The following is a 13,529-nucleotide window of genomic DNA, read 5'->3' as shown; positions in this document are numbered from 1 at the left end:
CCATAGTTTGTGAGGTGTGACTTACTTACTTGAATGAATACCTGTAAACAGCGGTACACAGTAAGCCCCGGGGCTAGAAAAGCCTGAGTCTTCCCTTTCGGCAGCGGTTATGGAGGTCTCAACAAGACGCTGTCACGAAAGACGAACTAGGGAACGTAATATTCGTGTTAGTGACCTTCAAGGAACTCAAGGGCGATCTTATCAGTTTGACCGCGGAACTGGCCAGGATTTCTAGGTAAGCGGGCTCGTTTTCCACCAAGTAACACCGGTGGCTATATTTTGATCTATAACGTGTTGTTCTGCTGTTATGCCACGATCTGAGCCTCACGAAGAGAAAGTGTACAGCAATTCCAAGAGAACAGTTACCTGAAGCGCAGACTTGCACCGAGTACCTTATTCTAAAGATGCATGTACTTTGTCGTAACAAAATAGCAGCAGGCCCACAGTGAAATCATCACGTAACGTACATGTTGATTCGAATTCCCGCAACAGCCTCTTGGCCACCTCTACGCGCATACCAGTGGTTCGCGACCTACAGCAAACTGCGAAGTTTGCAGTACGGAAACAGAAACAAACCTGTTGAGTTTTCGTTTAATTTGTATAGTTAATCAGGAAATGGTTATGTTCAACTTTTATTGTCTTTACAGCAATATAGGAAACCTCTGAATCCTCTTAATTTGTCTACCCATTCACCTGCTTGATAGTACTAAACAATGAACATAAATTGTCAAATGCATTTTATACAAAGTGTCTTGACCTGTCAAGTCGATGGACCGTTAATCACAGGCCACTCCCCATCGTGTACAGGAGGATTGTTCATGTGTGCCGTTGGAATAGCGGTGGAAAGCTCGTTTCGTACGTATGATTTCCACAGTTTAGCCCTCGGCACGGTCGAGGATGTGCGCACTACTGATGAGATCTAATAAGGGTGAAATGCGATTCCAATGCTTTCCGCTTTTGTGTGGACTCATGATCAGGACTGGATGAGGATTGTTCAGAGGACAGTGACGTGAATGTGAATCCTACCGATCACTTAACCACCTACAACAAATCAACTTTTGTAAGGGTTTAGTATACCGGTTAAAAAGTTTTAATGAATGGTCGTTTCCAGTTAGATTATAGTTGCTCCCTTTTGTCTGAGGTGAAAATGCTGTGACTCCTATTAAAGCAAACATTGACTGCAACAAGCTTTTGTCCATCAGTACGAAACTTTTAAAATGCAGATATTGCCCTGTCTACATAGGATCCCTAGAGATGTTGCTTGACAGTGACCCGTTGTTTTTTCGGATGAGCATCACATCCGGAAATTCATTCCCTTCATCTGGCTCTATTGGCACCGTAGACACTAGTGCGTTTTTGCTGTAACTCGCGTATCCGGTCATGAGCCTTGGATGATGCCAAAATATCGATATTACTGCTGGGGTTCCCGTACGGAACCCTAAGTGACGCGTCGGTCGACAATCCGGAAGATTGAAAGGAAGAATTGCCTTCGAAATCCTGCGGCAATGTTTTCACAAGGGTAAGCAAATGTGCACAACAAACCTCAACTGTTCACGCTCGTAGCGTCAACAAGTGCACAAGTCTGTTGCTGACCAGCACAGTACAGTGTCAAAGTCCGCAAACCAAACAATGGCGAGCCCAATGTTGGCTCGATAGTGTGGGTTGCAGTCGTCCATTCCGACGACGGTCACGTGATTCTCATTGGCGGTGCGACCACACTGACCGTATGAGAAAACAGGTCACGACACGCCCAACAAGCGGGACACGAACGCACATCGGCATGTAGGTCAGCTGCGCACATTTGCACAGGCACGCTAACACTAAAGGGTCGGATGGGACGGCCTTTGCGGCAAGGTGAGTGTCGGGTGCAGATAAGCAAAACAAGCGGAGGATCAAAAGTGATGGACAAATGAATATGGGGGAATTATCATGAGGTCAAGTTAGGTTCCATGGCCACCTCATACACCAGGAGTTTCTGGATTACTTTTATTTGTTCGACATGGTGCAAATGGCCTCTATCGAAACTACATCAACCTTTCTGGAAAGTGTTCTTTAACTGAAATAGCATATCTGTCATACAAAGCCGTGGAAGCTTAGATAGAGCCTCTGCGATAAATTGCGATAAGTTGCAAACAAATTTGGTTTTGCGGGAGACTCACCTGGAACCCAGCTGAATCTCTCGTTTATGATGTTTTTTCAAGCAGCTGAGTGCACTGCACAAGGTCGCCTCGTTTCAGTTGGTACGATATTCAAGAAATCGCGATTGTAACTAATTTCGTTACTTCCACCAACTGAACGTCCGACTGATGGAAACAATGCACTCAGGATGAGTGGTACTATTCCAAACCATAGTACTAAATTAGTCCAGGTCGAATAAAAAAATGACGTCTAAAATCAATGTTTTCTTGGTAAGCTCTTGCTTCTGATTCATTTTAGACCACCTTAGTTGAGAAGCAACAACTGCTGCAGCGCATTTCAAAGAGGTTTGATAAACAACACTTTATTTCCAAAAACCGTTTTACCCTTGGTTTGTGCTCATCATTTTCACACATGTCTGTTTTATTTTTAAAGCTTTTGTGCGTCTTTTACGGACATCCTCCACCGGCGGGAGGCTTACAGTGGACTGTCAAGCGAGCCGGAACTGCTAATGACGGAATGAGTCGACTGCTGATGCAACAAGGTCTTCAGGTCAAATCCGGTAGACTGTATTGGGCCCAACTGAACGCGGCATCATTTGACGCCAAAGGCAAACACACTGGTCTATACCAGTGTGCAGCACTCGATTCAACTGGGAATGTCGTTCAACAAACACAAGTCCGGGTTGAAAGTACGTGCGCTGCAGGTTGTCTCCACCGCTGCTGAGCTCTTCTGCTGGCCAACAGTGATGCATGGACCAGTTATCTTCAAATAAGGAGCATTCTGCAAACCTTCAGTTTTGTAGGATTGCTTACTAGAGAGGTCAAAGCTCAAAATGCTCCACTTTCACTTCCCGTCAGGAACGATGTTCTTAAACACGAAGAGGATTCATTGTCAGGGACCCCATGATCTTTGGGTTACCAGATAAGATCACGTCACCAGAGTCAGCTAAATAGCCTGTGGTCGACCAGAAAAGAACCACGCATAAGTTGAACGTCAACCTTCCTATCAATATTATATCTGAATTCCTGCCTTAAGATTTATTTCTATTTCCTTGTCATGTTACTCTAGCCCCTTTAATTGAGGTTCCACAACCCAGAGTTTCACAGTTATAGCACTGAAAGCCTCGATTGAACACTTGCAATTTTCAGCTTGAAAAAATTCTTTACAGTCTTAGCTCCTCGAAAACTAAAATTCTGCTGCTTTTGTTAAGGTTTACACTTATCCGAAAATCACTTTCTTCTATTTAACACGGGGATTCTAACGCACTTCTTGTCCGTCACGCTGTGACCTTATCAAAAAAGGTCAGCTGCGAACTCGTCACATCGAGTTAAGTCAGTCATTTGAGGCGTACTACAAGTTTATCGTGTTCTTCAGTCGACATAAACTACTCCGCCCTTTCTCTCATCGTGCCACCTGATTGCGCCGTTCTATGTACCACTAAGGAAACAAATCGGTGGTAATCAGTAGTGAAGTGAACTTTGACGTTTACTCAGTAAACTCAGCTGTTTATGAAAGTGCATCCTTAACTGAGACTTTACTCTTCAGTCGAAATCCACTCATACTGAAATACCGAGGTGCATGGTTTATCCTCGTTTAAAGACATCAATCTGCCGTTATCTGGTTGGCAATTGTACACTATAAGGTTGGGTCATGATTGCCTGCTCAGCAGTGTGATCAACTCCCGGTTAAACAGCACATGACATCACTACCCTTCAGGTAATCAGTCCACGTTACATCACCTAGTGTCGACAGCTCTTTTGGGTGATACTATTCAGGTGGAAGGTTCACGTGCCTTTTCTCTCTGAAATTCTTGTTGTACGCGTATTAACTGAAAGTGTACCCAGTAAGGAATTTGCATTTTCGTTTAAATGAACATGAATGAACGTAGTCCATCCATGGGATGCGTCAAAATATGATGCTTTGGATCTTGTAATATTACGTTAACCTCAATATTCGGTAGTCATTCGCGAGACATATCGCCTCCTTAATTCGAAGACCAAATGCATTAGTCTTCGTCGAAACTATCGTCGTTATCTCCATCATCATAATCAACATCCGTTCAGCAGTAATGGATATTCGTGCCTAATTCAGTAAAGTCACTCCAGCTAGTTCGACTGAAACGTTCCAGTCCTCCATAATTCTGTAAGTGATTATAACAATAATTGCACTGCTCACATTTTACAGTTTTGTCAAACATATATTGTAAATGGTGTCACTTGATTTTCTGTGGTGGAGCAGCTCAACACATTCTGAATGACAGTCGACGCTGTGTAAGAAGCTATTACCTGTAATTCATATCAAAAGTTGCTGGTATAACCATATTTGCGTGACGAAGTATCCTGTTGGCGGATAAACCGATAGGCATCATCCCATCGGTAGATTCCAGACGCTTCCCCACAAGAACTGAATGGCTACAATTCTCAGAAGGCTAATAATGTGCCTACTCATTATGAATCATAGAACCCTAAAGAATCTTCTTGTGCCAGGTAACCCGCTGTCTGATGTGATTACAACATGTCGACCGTGTATGCGTTGCAAGACAACCTTAACAAAATCACGCACTATTTGAACAGCATATCCTGCGGTAGTGTCCCTCTCCTCTGACAAGAAAGGCCACCAAAGAGGATATTTCAGTTATTGGTCTCATTCATGTCCCCCCAAACTTCTCTATAAGCAAGCTTCTACAGAAAGATCAGAAGGGTTCAGAGTGGACAAGAGACGACGTTCTTTCTTTTTCATCTCCGGAATAAAAATATTGCAGCTGATGTCGTCCCGAAACACGACTTGGTTACTTCATTTTCTTCTACAATGCAGTCATACAGGAACTAATTCAATATTTTCGTTTCAGTGTACAAGGTAAACGTGAAAGTGAAAGAGCTGACGGATTCGGGATTAATCGAGGGAGAAGAAGGATCAGATGGAGTTATTACCTGTAATGCTTATGGTGAGTGACCAACCATATCTGCCGTTCTCCGTATCCCATTCCTTTGTAGGAGGGGTTTCTTTTGCTCGGGAGGGTTACCTCCATTTTTGTTTTATTTCTTCTATGCCATTCACACAGGATGTTTAAGACTCTCCTGGGTAGCCCCCTTCTTTTTGTAGCAGTTCTTAAACATATAAATGGTTGCATTTTTGTTCTACGACACCCCCAGGAGACGAATGCTATCGGGACTATGTAGGGAATTACTTCCAGTTTAATGATGCACTTACGAAACTCTTTTGAAAGCTCAAATTTTTAAGCCTAAATTTACATAATATATATATGAGTTGCTTTGATTCACACACAGTCCAACACCAGTATGGGTTATGTTCATTCACGATCGCGTTGAAAAGTTTGTCGAGTTAACATGGTATGGATCTGCAACCACAAAGCAAAAATAAGCAGGCAACATCTAAAACTTTGGAGTAGAATTACAAGAGCCACATTATCCCGACCATTTCTGTGTACAAAGAACGTTATAGTCTATCCTTCTCGGAGATGATACGTTCATACAGAAAGCAAGTCAGTTGAAACTCGTCCAAGTGTCTCTGCAAAAATGATGGTAAAATTATCTCGGCGTGTACTAAATTCAGCATCATTCTCTTGGTTGCTGAAAATTCAGATCAATTGGACACAAGTTACTGAGGCATGAAGGGTTTTTTAACCCTGCAGGTCAACCGACCGAACCGTTATCCAGGGTCCCGACAACAACAACAGTACCGGTAGTTCTAACTTTGACCGCTTTTTGCTGCCAACTAGTTAGAAAAACTCAACAAACCTCAAAGCAAAATCACTGCTCAGTTCATGTGAGGCCCGCCCAAATATTAGAGATGCTGAAACTGAATAGGTTGGATGAAATGAGGAATACGGTTTTGTTAAAATGTTATCCGACTGAAAGCATCTGATAAATCAGCATTACCAACTTAATTTTTTTCAGACGGTTATTTGAACTTCATCCTGCCAGACGCCACCTACATATGGGAGGTGGAGAAGTACACCGGCGAAAGAGTTCATCCAAACATGTTGGCCAATACGGTGGTGATTATTGAGAACCGCATCGAATACACTGGACTGAGTAGAGAGGCGAGCAATTTCCGTGCAAAATGTGTTGCCTTGAATCAGACGGCACGTTACTACTCAACACCGTTTGGTTTCAGAGTACACAGAATATCTGGCGAACCAGCCAAAAGACCAACAGATATTGAGCCTGGAAATACGAGATGGATAGAAGAAGGTTAGTAATAGAAATGAATTTTTCCTGACTATTTGAATACGTAGCTAACGGTGCTATATGAAACCAATGGGCTCCCATCCCATTATGTGGAAATATGTTGTCTAGTGTTGGTTAGTTTGTGGCATACAGTGCTTACAACAAATTGATCACGTCTTCGTATATCCTGATGTTCTGTTTGCAGCCGTTTATTTTCAAACTTAGCCAGTTGTTAAGTGAGCTTGGACTGTGCAAAAAGACGAAGACGCATGCGAGTGAGGTTTTGTTGGTTAAACGCATGTGCTTAAACTCTGAGACGAACTATTTGAACACAATATGCCCTGATCTACATGCTGCAGAATGCAAAGTTTGTTAACCATTGTCGTAATGTACGTGCATTCCTAGCCGTGAAGGGGGTTGATTTCCGGATATGTGACGTGAGATGAAAGCATGTTACAAATACCGCTCGGAAGCACCCGAACCTGAGCGGGCAGACTTGCTCACTCTCGGGCGATGCGATTGGTTTGCTTGACATTTCGAAAGGTGATCTAGTCACTGTCCTGGCTATGTCGATTGACATGCTTGTCAGGATTTCCCAGTCAAGTAGCGGCACGGGTGACTGAAACCTGTTGGACAATTTTTTTAATTAGTTGTAGGTGAGGTTTGTTGAATTCACGTCCACATCACTCTCATCTGAACGGTCCCCCTAGTGTCCTGGCACGGTAACTCCTGTGAGTTCACACCGAAGGAGGGGAAAGCACTAGGTCTGAGTTTTAAACTTATTGAGAACTAGCAACAGTACACACGTTTTTGGGCATCGCATGCTATGAATTTTGGACATCCAAATGTAAGTTCCACAGATCCGCAACTAATACTGTGCGTACTGTAAAGGAAGTGCCTTTTTCGTCCAAAATTTCCTCAAAATTCGTAGCATATTAAGCTCTCAAATTTGCTACAAATAGACCTGACAACTGTAATAAGAGAACAGAGGCGTTTCAACAGTCTCCACGCTATCATCAGCTCAAGTTTCCAATTAGCCAAGGAGCTCCAAACTTATTTCACTCTCTAAACAGGTCACTAGTGTTGCAACGTGGAATACTTTGTGCGAGACTCATGTGTAGACTGTTACCAGCTGAATGTCCATCGGAGACTCGAAAAATACCTTTGTAATATGCCAGCGAGCACGAAGCATCGCAGGCGACAGCAATCTGTAGAATCATTGGTCGCCCGAATTCTGTATGGTATCACGCTTTTATAGAAGTAGAGGGTCTAGTAATCAGGGTTTATTCGATATTGTTGAAGTTTAGACTGAGAGCAGTGCAATAGGAGATTTCTACTCCAAATCTGTATGGGAAACAGAAGTTCGCAACTATGAAGATGATAGTAGAGGATTGTAGATATATCGGATAGATGATTGGCAGAAGTGTTTGCTTTGAAAAAGTCCCCAAACAGGAACTAGCTTTATAGAAACGAAACAACTTTCTTGGCGAAGCCTATTGTCTCACACTTTACTCCCGTTCCTCTAACTTTTAGACGGCAAACAACCGATCAAAATGCTTATCACCGGCTTACATACTGAAACCGGACACGCGAGTTTATCTGAAGGAGATAACGCCAATTTGACGTGTGTAGTCGTGGGTGAGTTAGTTGTTTGGTTACATCATTCTACTGACTGTGCGCATATTGTGTAGCAAACACATTTTCGTTCCCTATGTACATATGGTCTTAAATTGAGAAGCTAATTACGCCCTGAAAATGGTCAAATACTACGTGTTTTCTGAGATAACACTCAGCAAGAAGTTGAGCTCTGTCTTTGATATGTATCTACTTCAACTTTGGCTTATACTTCGTATGAGTATCTTTGACACCCAGACCATTTTAAAGATGTAGGGTGACACCTGTCAGGTACGCACACGCAGTGTAAACGATTCATAGAAAGTTGCGATTAAACACTTTTGCATTATTGCTGTCACCTGAAAACCGAATAGTGGGTACGAAATTGGTAGATGTAATCGGTTTCACTCTTTCCAATACATTATTCAGTTTGGACTATAAAGTAAGCCAGGCTGTCTCGCTGTGGCAAGATAACTATTTACTTTTTTATATTAGGAAATTCTGTGCCCCAAACAGGTGTCAACAGCCACTACACAAACTTATTGTCCAATACGCCTTGTTTGCTAATTTGTGGAGCGTCAGCCATTTTGAACTGTTGAAAAAAAGCTGGTGACGTCATGATACGAGGCACAGTAAACTACTCACTAAAGGCATCTCGAGTCTTAAAAAGAACACAGTGACAACCCGCTTTGATTACGATTCGAAATAACTCCAGAAGGCAAACCATTCCAAGGAGAGGCAGAGTCCGATTCTCTTGTGGAGCCCTTTCGTTTTGGGAATGGTAACCGTATAACTCACCATGCCAATGTGCTAGAATAAGATATTCACATGTGATCCAAGTTGTGACATCGCATTTACTTCTGCGTGCAATCCGGTGTTGAATTTAAAATTGGCATAGACTGTACAGTTTTTTTTTAATCCTTCATCGGCGCATAACAATGCACCGCACTGGCCCCATCTATACCGAGCCAGTTTGTTTCACTAAACTACGCTAACCTCCTGTCACGTACAGCAGCAGGAAGATTGTTGTTGTACACTCAGATATGAGGTGGCACTCGAATTCAAGCTCTCCTCTTACAAACCAAGAGAGTATCGGTAACCCGGGTTGTATCGGTGGCCGTCGACTGGTTCACTGAGCTCGGGATTCGGTTGCAAACTTTCCACTGCCAATCGGGGAGTTGGAGTTGAGACGTTCAACCTTACTTATAGCGATACTCCTCAGGCTTATTCTTTTGTTTTATATTCGTACGTATTGGGGAGGGAAAATTTGGTGGATCCTATTTTAAATGAGAACTGGACGAAATCAGTGTTATATGTTGATTGTACATCAACACTGTTTGCCCGTCTGTCTACTTCTGTGTTATCCCATATTCAGTTTCTGGGAAGCGTCAACTCAACCCACGCATTATCTAATAAATATTTGTGGGAACGTCACTGTACATTAGTTATTATTATTATTATTTCAGATGCCTTTACAAATAAAACATTCGATGCAGACGAGTTTTATCTTGGGTGGAGAATCCTTGGCACTCGTGGTGAGCCAGTCACTCCGGGACAATTGGCTAGTGGTACAGTGGAAACAAGGCTCTCAAGTAGCGGAGATGCCACTTATCTCCTCCTTGAGGGAGCACGCAGATCACCCAATCTACCAGAACCATCGGCTCTCATCGAATGCCTGGCCACAAGAAGGTCGGAAGCTGTCACTTACTACTCAAAACCTATTGAATACGTCGTCCACGACAAAGAAACTCCCGACTTTAAGGGAGAACAAGAGAAAAGGGGTGAGTACACTTCTAATTCTAACTTTGCACCGAGTTGCATACTATGTACGCTGATATACTACCACAGCGAAAGCCGGTATATTTTGTTTGACAGAAAGGTTTAAGAACAAACAGCTAGAATATGTACACGATAGCACTTTCCGCTTTAAAAGCTCAAATTGACGGTCAACAGACACTAGTTTCTTGTATCACTATTATTTCAGACGAACGAAATAGAGTCATTGTCAAGGTAACGGGCTTGGACGATCGTGGCACATTGTCCGCCAGTGAAGGCTCACTTAGGACATTGGAGTGTGTGACCACACGTAAGTCATTTTCACTATTGTTATTTTCTCTATCATTCTGCGGAAATATAGGCGGAAATACATAAAGGCGTTCTCTCAGACCTAATGTCATACGCTTTCTATCCCAACCGGAACAAGGCTGGGACGTAAAGCAACACTATAACTTCCAGTTGTCCCGAGGTGTGTTCTGCTAACAGATTTCTTCATCTGTGCCCCTGCACTGTGCACTATTGTGTCCCTATGCCCAAAAGCACCTTACTGTGCCAATGAATTTAGTCAATCAAATTACCCTCTGACTCAACGGAGTTCTGAACAGTTCATCCTTGCCGCTAGAACACCCCATTTTCTTCATCAATATTCTGGCTGAAACATTATCATTTGGACCAATGAGTTCTATCTGTCCTCACAGCTCAAGTTTCCACAAAGATGCCTCGCTAAAACAGAGAAACAAATAGCACGGAGACGATAGTGACAATCACTTATAGCATGGCAAAAACTGGTGAATATATTGCCGCGGTACAAAGTATCACAGAAAATCAACAAGCAAAATAAATGTCTGAGCGAAACACACTAGCTTGCTGAAAACTTTGACAGTTCACGACCGACTTCACGCTTCTTGGGGCTCAGCAGGTAGGCACAGACCTCGATTTCTGTCAATTTTACTGTTCCATTTGAGCCCAACCTGAACGGATATTGAATTTGGCTTCGGTGAAGGACTCAATCGAATTCAGCTGTACATTCAGTTGAAGTGGACCATCCTAAGCGGGAGATTCAGCTGTATTCTGTCGAGTCTGCTTTCGGGATCAAACTGTTGTGCAACTGAGAGTATATTTCGAGATAGGAGCGATAGAATTAAACCGTTTTAAATCAATTTTCTTAATGAGGCGGTTAGGCATTTTGTGTCTGTCTCTACCGAATTGTAGACTAACTGATCCACTCGCAGCCTAATTGCATGATCATTATTTTTTCCGATTAATTTACTTTATCGGTTCAGATTAACCGCCATCCATGTCAGCTAGTCTCTTCATTGTTACGGAAATACACCGTTATTGGCAGGCACAACCGTGCTGAACACTTTCTTACTCGGAGTAATATAACCATCTCCATTTGAAACATCCATCATCAGAGATCACCTCATTTAGCTTAGGCTGGACGGAGCTCCGAAAATGGTAATCTTCTATCGGGATAACTTCATTGGGAATTGTTCTGTCTCCGGAGGATGGTGACTGGTAGGGAGTGATTTATCTCCACAGGGTGTTCTTTGGAAGAGTATGAAGTGTAGTTCATTGCTGGATAAAGACCGCTTTGGTGATCATAACCCGGTTGAAAAGTTGAGCAGGTCATTTTACCGTTTAGGAATCTTTTGCCTTAAAGTGGTGTTAAAGCTTTTGAAAACTTCGATAGTCGATATGGGACTTCAGAGGCATCACGAAATTTTGTATGACAAGTGAAATTGCAGAAATTCCAAATGAAAAGTTTTGCAAAATGTGCACACCTATAGCACCTGATGTACGTCTCAATAAGCTGCGCTGTTTCCGAAGAATCTCAAAGGGTCGGTGGAGTTATCGTCTATCTATTGGAATGCATTTTAAACATAATTAGTGGCAAGGATAACTACACATAACTTGGGCTCAGTCTGAGCACGTCTTTGTTACAGCGTAATCACACTGCACGAATCGAGGACGTTTAAGTCACAGAGGCTAGTCACAGTACTGCTACGGGTGTGCAACTCTGGAATCTGTGGGACTGATTTCAGCTTCACTAATTTGCTGATCGTATGCAAACTTTTGCAAAGGTCAATCGCCAAAACAAACACTGCTTCAATGCCTATTCGTTACCGCTACCAAATTTTCGGCTGAATCGTCATCCGTTTTTGTCAGGTTCTACCTGACGAGGACTACTTGATTAACTGACTAGTCACACGGATTTTGCGCTTTTCCTAGTCCCTCGCTTTTGAAGGTCATCTACTCTCACTCGTCCATCAAAATCCGAGTGACAGCTGCGTGCGCATGCGTCTATGCAACATATCCAATGGGTGCCCCGATAACTGGAAATGGGTGCACCGTGTTGAGCGCATATCAAGAGACGACAATGTCCCTAGATTAGCTTCGATAAATGCTCAATTCACGCCCGGGATAATCCTAGGAAAGCTTGGTGTGATTTCTAGAGATCTCCTAGGGGAAGAAAGTATATATGCAAACAATTAGGTTGAGTAATAATAATACCTCCAGTTTCAACCTCCTCTACGGCATACACTTTTACATACTTTAAAAAACGGCTGATAACAGTGGAGCTTAATGGGTAAGTAACTTGCTCTATCTGTCTGAACTTTGGTTTTTTACTCAGTTTTCAACTACTGAATCAGGTGATAAAACTAATACGCAGTTAAATCAGCCGCATACTGGGTGCTCTATTTCATGCTGCAAATTAAATTCCAGATGGTGTGGACGGTCCCATAGAGATTCCAAACGCTGAGTACTCATGGGAGTTTATTCGTCTGGACGGAAATCCTGTGGATACTGCTAGCCTGATGCAACCAAATTTGGGGTCACTTGAATTAGAAGGCAACAAAGTGGTCCTAAAGGGGTTGCGACAGACAAGTGCTATCAAAGGTCGTTGCACCGTTCGAGTTACGGGCGAAGCAGTTGAGGACCAACCAGCTAGAGTGGAAGTCTATCACTCACCATACTTCCGATTCGATGTCACTGATGACAGTGGACTTGGTGTTCGAGACTACACTTCACCCACTGTTCCAGGTAAGATCAAAATCAGTTACTATCCATAGTCCGATGCTTTTCTAAACCTACTGATAAGACCACAAGAAGCAGCAAAACACGGCTTAGGCTTATTTTATTAGCACGTGCTTAATAATACATGGGTGGAAAGGTCGTTTAACATAACTATTTAACCGATTTTCAAACCTGAGCTTCCATCGAGCAGATCCTATGGATCAAGTCAGAATAACATCGGCCAAGAGGGTGAGGTGTCCACAGATCAATGCAGAAGCATAAAAGACCACGAAGATCTTCTTTGCTTTCATTCTAAAGTAGCAACGTCTCGCTGAGGTAGGTAACAGTAAAACTGCGAGTGTCAGCAAAGGAGATTTTATTCTTGATATATTGGAGCTCAGACAACCTAAGAAATTCCAGATAGCGTTGCGCGGCTGGTGTCACAGATGCACTACATGAATAATGTGAATCAGAATTGCATACACGTATTATAGTTGAAACCAGCCAAAACCCTTCATCAGTTGAACAGCTGACAATTTCAACCACGTTGCTCAAACCATGATGGGAGCGCCACGTGGGATGTGAAGCTAGGCTTAATTCCGGGTACAGTAAACTCCCTCAGCTTTACAAGTGACGGACAGTGCAAACACCTCGAAGGAAAGCGTCAAGCTGTTTTAAAGCTTTGCAGGGCAATTTCGGTTTCTAGGTACCCCCCCCCCCCCTCTTTAAGCAAGTACAAAGTTCCTGTTCTTTCTTCAGTAACAAACTAACCTTCACCCGTCGTTGCTTCCT

The 13,529-nt window shown here is 42.9% G+C and overlaps 1 protein-coding gene across 1 annotated transcript in view; it reads left to right on the top strand.

The window, feature by feature from the left end:
* The window catches only part of T265_00466 (hypothetical protein), a gene marked incomplete at both ends in the record, with an annotated part of 178,917 nt that overhangs the window by 83,675 nt on the left and 81,713 nt on the right, over nucleotides 1–13,529 (top strand). Inside the window, 7 exons of the mRNA XM_009164239.1 lie at nucleotides 2,572–2,827; nucleotides 4,988–5,083; nucleotides 6,057–6,353; nucleotides 7,863–7,967; nucleotides 9,410–9,724; nucleotides 9,928–10,029; nucleotides 12,447–12,764. Of these exons, the coding sequence (XP_009162503.1) occupies nucleotides 2,572–2,827; nucleotides 4,988–5,083; nucleotides 6,057–6,353; nucleotides 7,863–7,967; nucleotides 9,410–9,724; nucleotides 9,928–10,029; nucleotides 12,447–12,764 (1,489 nt within the window). The remainder of the gene's footprint in view (nucleotides 1–2,571; nucleotides 2,828–4,987; nucleotides 5,084–6,056; nucleotides 6,354–7,862; nucleotides 7,968–9,409; nucleotides 9,725–9,927; nucleotides 10,030–12,446; nucleotides 12,765–13,529) is intronic.

Source organism: Opisthorchis viverrini (genome assembly GCF_000715545.1).
Source record: "Opisthorchis viverrini unplaced genomic scaffold opera_v5_4, whole genome shotgun sequence".
NCBI lineage: Eukaryota > Metazoa > Platyhelminthes > Trematoda > Opisthorchiida > Opisthorchiidae > Opisthorchis > Opisthorchis viverrini.
This window is presented reverse-complemented; position numbering and strand designations above follow the sequence as displayed.